This window comes from Penaeus chinensis, chromosome 36 (genome assembly GCF_019202785.1).
Source record: "Penaeus chinensis breed Huanghai No. 1 chromosome 36, ASM1920278v2, whole genome shotgun sequence".
NCBI classification, from domain to species: domain Eukaryota; kingdom Metazoa; phylum Arthropoda; class Malacostraca; order Decapoda; family Penaeidae; genus Penaeus; species Penaeus chinensis.
The window spans coordinates 25,911,177-25,918,676 of record NC_061854.1 but is presented as its reverse complement, the minus strand read 5'-3'; the positions used below and the strand labels follow the sequence as shown (position 1 = coordinate 25,918,676).

General features: G+C 36.9%; 1 protein-coding gene and 1 long non-coding RNA gene across 2 annotated transcripts in view; both read right to left on the bottom strand.

Annotated features, from left to right (window-relative positions):
• Positions 1–7,500, bottom strand: part of LOC125044898 (myosin heavy chain, muscle-like) — a 44,334-nt gene that overhangs the window by 34,159 nt on the left and 2,675 nt on the right. The window contains 10 exon segments of the mRNA XM_047641859.1: positions 1,237–1,268; positions 1,426–1,599; positions 2,706–2,864; positions 4,306–4,458; positions 4,752–4,889; positions 4,971–5,102; positions 6,463–6,512; positions 6,791–6,902; positions 6,933–7,099; positions 7,338–7,470. Of these exon segments, the coding sequence (XP_047497815.1) occupies positions 1,237–1,268; positions 1,426–1,599; positions 2,706–2,864; positions 4,306–4,458; positions 4,752–4,889; positions 4,971–5,102; positions 6,463–6,512; positions 6,791–6,902; positions 6,933–7,099; positions 7,338–7,470 (1,250 nt within the window).
• On the bottom strand, positions 1,401–5,439 carry LOC125044730. Its single transcript, XR_007116515.1, has 4 exons — positions 4,656–5,439; positions 4,306–4,464; positions 2,600–2,864; positions 1,401–1,599 (listed from the first exon to the last, which is right to left on the bottom strand). It is a non-coding gene; the product is annotated as an uncharacterized LOC125044730 (long non-coding RNA).

Genomic DNA, 7,500 nt, shown 5'->3' with positions numbered 1-7,500 from the left:
TGATAGGCGAACTAGAGGCGATGTTGGCAATGTATATGAATGTCGGCTGCCTTGGTGAAGGGGCATCCGGAACGAGGGCGGTCGTTCAGGGTGCCCTCCTTCTCCAACCTTATTCACCAGTATACGTCGACCGGGAGATACCCGGCTCTCTTGTTACTTCTCTGGAAAAGAAATTACTTTCCATTATCTCAATGGTGTGGTCTATATTTGCAATTTCAGATTGCCTTGCGTCCATCTTGAAAAAAGTATCAGCTTGGCAGCCTCGTTTTCACCTCGGATTTCACATTTGTCATTATGACATCATATACCATCGGACATATGTTCTTCCTTGTTTAGTATATATTAAGATTAGCCGCGAAATAAATATTCAGGAATTTATGAAGATTCAGTATTATAAACAGTATTAATTACGATTTCGTGTCTTTTTTTTTTTTCTAGATGGTACATCTTTCTTCAAACTAAAGTTCCGGGTGAACAAGTATGACTTTTCATACCGGGAAATAAGTATTTATATGATAAACATATAATTATGTATCAAAGCTCTGACATGCACTGACAAATACAAGGGAAATATAAATTGCATACGTGTCAGATAAAAGTAGACAGCGAGATTGAATTCCTATTTTATCTGAATGAACAAGATCTCTCTTTCAATATATCAGATATAATACAGCACATGTATTGGGAGTAAGTTTTTCACCCTCCTTAAAACTACCCAGCTAGTAGTTGCCCGAGTTGAAACAAGCAAACATGTATTTTCTCGCTCAGCTGATCGAATGCGACTCCTCAGAGAAACGCAACGACTTACGGAATAATAATAGCGTAAATTATGGTTAGATTTTAGCACAAGATAAAAAGCATTCCGAATTATCGAGAGGAATTATACATATTGTTTAGCTACTCATCACCAAATATCGACTTCGTATTCCCACAAGCACTGCACGCACGCACGCACACACATTTTCAAGTTTCAAGAAATATGCAGCTATAATTGATACTTGAGCTGTTGTAAAAAAGGGGGAAATGCCACCTCTCCTCCATAGGTGCCGCCATTTCGATAAAGAAAATCCCAGGAAATCGCATTTGAAAAATATCCCAAAACAAAGTCAGTGATAACTAATGCTACATGTTTTGTTATCACTTGTTTAAAGAAAACGAAATATGAAATGGTTTACCAAGTTTCAAAAAATAGTTAATAATACAGGTTTTCGCCTCATTCATAAAAATACTATTTACTCTATGTTTACATCGAAGTGGTGCCAGATGTACTAAAGTGGGACCCAGCAAGTTTACTGAAATATAATTCCACAACTGTACATTGTCACAGAATTACCATTCTAGGCCTTCACAGTGGCGACCTTGCAGGATTGAGAAAGATTAACCATATCTGGATTGGGAATATAATTTATTACGGATCCACTTTACATTGCGTATCGGTGGTAGACTGGCCGAGATTTTATTCTTGCCGGGGCTTATCGTCCTTGGGGCCCGGGGGAAAGCTTTGTTTGTGACGTCAGACGTGTGCCTAGACTGACGGACGGAAGACTTCGGTGCAGTCGTTCTAGTGGTGATTCGGTTGGGTCCTACTCGGCAAGTTTTCTGAATCATCCGCGATAAGGTAATACTATTTAATTTACTGTTACTAGGCATCTATGCCGCTTACAGTGTGTTTGCGTGTGTGTGAAATCATGCAGATAAGAATACATTTATTCTTCAAAAGAAAAAAACTTCAATTATCCAACACATATTTTATTTGTCTTAGTATGGGTTAAAACATACCACCATTTAGCATATCACACTTAAGTCTTAGCTCCTCTAAACAGTTTCAAGCTCCTGTTAAGCCATGCGATATGTCTGTGTTTACATATATATGTATATATATAGAGAGATAGATAGATAGATAGATGGATAGATTGATAGATATATACGTCTCTATGTCTATATATATATATATATATATATATATATATGTATACATATGTGTATTGATATATATATAGATATATATATATATATATATATATACATATATATGTATATGTATGTATGCATATATATATATATATATATATATATGTATATGTATATATATATATAAATATAAATATATATATATATATATATATATATATATATATATATATATATATAAATGCATGTGCATGTATGAGTGTATATATATAAGTGTGTATGTGTGCGTGTGTCTGTGTATGTCTTTTTGTGTGTGTGTGTGTATATATATATATATATATATATATAAATTAATATATATATAAATTAATATATATAAATTAATATATATATATATGTGTGTGTGTGTGTGTGTGTATGATCATTCTCATCATTATTATTACAATTATTAGAGCAACTTTTGTTATTTGTATTAATAACATTACTTGTATCATGATTGTTACTATAAATATTGTCATCATTAGCAATATTACTATGGTTATCAACATCACCCTTATCATTATTAATATCATTATTAATAATGTTTTTATTATTATTGTTGTCATTTCTACTTTTACTATTTTCATCAATATTATTAGTATTATTGTATTATTGTATTATGTTTACAAACTGTAATTCCGAGTCATACTTGGCCTTCACCTTGCTGAGATGATCGATCTGTTCAGTCATCTCAGTAACAACATCAATGTGTTTCTTGCGACAGACCCTTGGGTCATTATAAGATTTCCCTCTACCTTCCTCTTGGACCTCTTAATTTCGACACTAAGCTTGCGTCCAACGGAACTCTCGAGTTCGTCTAGGGTTTGTTCCAACTTGGCTTTGATCTTGTTGAGGTGGCTGGCCTTCTCCTCGACGGCCTGGGGATCCTCAGCAGTCTTTTGATTCATATCCTGCTGCAGTTTTGTAAGGTTATATGAGAGAGGAACCCAAAAGAGGCCACCCGTGGGGCGGGATGCTTCGGGCTTAGGGGCCAAGGAAAATGAGGGCACCCCGTTCGTTCCTCGAAAAGGGGGGTGAGGGGACCAAGCTGAAGGCTGAGAACCCAGACGACCTCACACGCTAACTATCCCCGGAGGCCTACCAGGAACGTGACCAATACGAAGATACATGATAAATGAAATACAAAATCTAAAATGAACACAAAAAAGAACCGTGCAGAAGGCACCAAAGTAAAACAAGTTAACACGTAAAAAGACAAGTGCCAGAAGGGCTTAAGAATGAATAAAGATACGCCAGAAGGGCTAAAGAAAAACTGAAAGCATGCCAGAATGGCTTAAAGACAATAAAAAGAACTATCTAAGATAAAACAAGTAAAAGATAAAATGAGTACAATGACGAGTAAAATGGTAAAGATAAAAGTAAAAATAAGAGTAAGTAAAAAGTAAAAGCCAAAGGAGCACACATGGTTCACAGTATAAGTAAAATAGTAAAATAGCACGTCCAGCATAAATACACCTAGGCAAGTAAAAGGGGCAGTACAACCTTGTTATGGCATCCACGGTGAAAAATCCAGACAGGTAAATCCAAAGGCTAGTCACAACACAGTCAGAGTATCCACTTCGTTTATTTAATATGAACATAGGGGTCACGTTACAATGTTCCCGGGGACGGCAGCGTAGCACATAGTGTAAAACAATAAATAAGAATTGTTATAATAAAATAAAATATACGAAATTATTTTTAAAAATATAATTACGGAGAAAAAATACGTAAAACAATCTGCTGCGATTCATTAATAAAAATATTAAAATAAGTTACTTTCTCTCGCTGTAAAAGATAAATTAAAAGGATGAATAAGTAAAAGGAAATCATTAAAAAAAATAAAACGGAGCTTAAAATACAGGAGATAAGAAAAAAACTAAAAAACTAAAAAAAACTAAAATAAAAAAAGATGCAGTCGCAGCAGATGTGGATGTCTGTTATCCGCACATCATGAGAATCTTTGTAAAATATGCATAGATAACGAAGGATCTCAGTAAAGGTTTTCTTTTTTAAATGTACAAAAAAGGTGTAAAAAACGTAAAGTACATGTAAAAATAGAGCCAGCGTAGCACAGAATTTAAAAAAAAACCGTAAACATGAGGCTGGCAAAGGGAAGTGGTCCGGCTGTGCTCGACTCGCCCTGTGCATTACGGCAGGAGAGGGAGAAGCTTCCGTGGAAGTAGAGCGAGAAGAGGAAAAGCGAGGGAACAGGAAGAGGGTGCGAATATGGGGGCGAGAGGGATAGAAAGATCGGGGCAAGGAAGGGGGGGGGGGGGTAGGTAATGAGTATGGTGGTGGTGGTGGGGGGGGGGGGGGGGGGTAAAAGCCTCACAGTTTGTTTTCCTTGTTAACCTTGTCGATGATTTCATCCTGGTGAGCGATCTCATTATTGATATTCCTGATCTGATGATCCTTGGTAGCCTTATCCTGGTTAGTCTTTTGGACATTAAGTTCAAATTCTTCCAGGTCTTTCCTCGTGGCACTGACATCTTGCTCTACATGCCTCTAATCCTAAATGTGTGTGAACCGTTTGAAAGAAAGGGATATTTTGAGTGCTATTATCAAAAAATAATCCCAATGTGAATATATCTTCTTTATAAGAGAAGCGTTAATACCCTATGAATATCTAATACGTTCAATTTAAAACATTTTCAGAATCAATGTTAAGAATCTACTGAATTATCTTACACTTTAAGACTCACTTTCAGCTTAGCCTGTAGCTTGGTCTTCTTAGCACTCAGTTTGGCTTGTTCTTCGATGAATTTCGAAACGTTGCTCTATGTGGATTCGAGGGTAACCTTCAGTTCATTCAGTCCTTCAACAAGATTTGCATTGGATTCCTCCAGCTCCTTGCGGCATGTAGATTTGCAATCCAAGGCTGAAACAGCTTTCCCAGCCTTGTCCTTAAGCTTGTTGATCTTATCTTCAATCCTAGGCTGGTAGATGAGAGGCTACGCCTTATGCCAAAAGATGTTGCTCATATCTATAAACTTCCGAATGTTCCTCTGCAGAACTACGAGGGAAACACGTTGTTCTTGAAGACGTCCAATCAGACCACGGATCCATGACTGCATCCAAGTGATGACCTTAGCCAAAAGTTCATTACGAAGTTCTTCCATGGTACCCAAGACACCAGCACAGATGAATACCTGTGTAGAAATGTTGAGTATTATAGGTATTATAAAGAAATATAAACACAAACTATCCGTTTATCAAAATATTAGGTATAAAAAATATCTTTGTCTTACTGCACCTATACAGCTCCTTATCTAGCCCAGCTTTCTGGAATGTCATTTCTGCTTCCTTCTTGTCATCCTCTTCTGAGGCTATGGCGTCAGTAGCTTGTAGCTTTAGAAACAAGCAAGTGCAGCCATTATAATTACTAAATACACGTACTTTAAATCATCATGAATGTATTTCGTCCCTTTACCATGAGACTTACCAATGTTTGAAGTCAGAGTATTGCATCCTATTAGGGAAGCCCTTCTGGCAAATACAGATACCCTCAAGTACATCGTTGCAAGTCAGCTGATGTATGATGACTCCGGCTGAATGGATGAATGATAAAATAATGTTGTTTTAACCCAATGATGTGTACGTGTATGCCATGCCCACTGTGAGTTTACTTGTTTGATTGTTTTACGCATAGATAGCTATACTTGTACTAAGTCACCAATGAGCCAATTGCGAGTACTGCCTCGCAGTTGGCTGTTTCTTTGATATTTTAAATTATCTTATTTTGCTGTTGCTAATCTTTATTACCTTATAGTAATTATAATGTTTATAATAAAAATAAAACCATCGATATTCATAGCACTAGTAAAAAATACATTTTTCCCGCCAATTCAAATTAGGTAAGATCACAAGGTCTACTAATTGACTTCTTTGTGGCTAAGCACTAGCAGAGCCATGAATGTGCAGAGACATTGCACAAAAAAAAATTAAAATGAGCACAGCATTTTCCCCATTTTTACTCATTTTCCCCGGCGTCATTGGGTTAAAGTATTGAGAAAGTACAACTCGTGAATTACGCAATGACAAGAGCATCATTAAATACTTTACCTGGTGTCTGTCTCACTGGGTACAAAGTGAGGGTGAGTGGAGTGTAGAGTAGTTTTTCAGTAGCTGTTCAGTAGTTTCTGTCGAGTTTGACTGTATTAGTTTGAAGTTTGATACTCAAATAAAACGGCATTCCTTATACTGGATAATATTATAGGCCTAAAAATAACAACGACAGAGAAGAACTTCAGAACCTACAAATAATGCGTTGTCTTTGTAAAATAGAGACGAGAGTGTGTGCAAGAATATATTTACATATTACTGTTTATCTTGTAAGTTCACTAAAGTATATATGAAACAAGAAACGAGAGTGTGCAAGATAAATATATTTACAAATGACTGTTTATCTTGTAAGTTCATTTAAGTACATATGTAAGTAGCTGCATGAATGTATACTAATGGGTAATTAAAGTAATGCATATACGCGCTATTCTGGACAGTCAGCTATACCCTATATCCAGATGAAACAACCTTGAAACCATCAGTTTTCTTCTTTTTACCTAGGGAACAGGAAAAAACTGCTCCAATTAATGAAGGAAGTTCAGTTGTGGAGATATCATCATTGCTGCCATTGTTATCACTTAACAGGAAATTGATATGTCTAGTGTGTATAAACTGACTGATTGTAAGATGGATAGATAATGAAGCGGAAAGATAGATAGAGAAATATAAACATTGACGAATAATAGGTAGAAGGATTGTGAGACATAGCTTTATCGCCTTGGTAAGACGTAAACAGGACAAAAACTTTTTTTTAGATGTATTTATATATACATACCTCCCTTAGCCTCAGCGGGAGCAGGCTGATCAGCAAAAAGCTCCACAATGAGAGGCATCTTCGACTTCCTGAGCTGGTCGACGACGGTGTCGTTGCGTGGATCTTTGATATTCTACAGCCAGCCAGTCAGATTGTACGTCACAGTGCCGGCGTAAAGAACGTTGGCGAAGTGACCCTCAGCCTGGCCTGGCTTGGGAGGCTTGATGAAGCAAGCAGACTTGCCCAGATGGTTGGCCTTCAGTTTTTCCTCAGATGTCTCGTCGGTGGCCTTCGGGAACATGGACTCTTCCACGAGAATGGCGAGGATTTCTGTACGATATGATGAAGCATTGTGCTTTGACATCCGTAACTTTAAAGTGTTTATTTTTGGGGGATGGTCGCCGGGCAAAAGGATAAATATATAAATATGTATATATACATATACACACATATAGATAGTGTGTGTGTGTGTGCGTTTATGTGTACATAAATATATTGTTATCAGAGATTATAATAATAGCAAGAAAAAGATTCCCTCCATTACATAATCGAAGTGCTCAATGCAAACCGAAGTTGACAAAGACCCAGTCAATGCCCTCGGCCATGTACTCCTCTTGCTCAAGCACGAACATGTGGTGGTTGAAGAACTGCTGCAACTTCTCGTTACAGAAATTAATGCAGATCTGCTCGAAGCCGTTGAACTACGGGGCAGAAAGGAATTATTTGTGCAC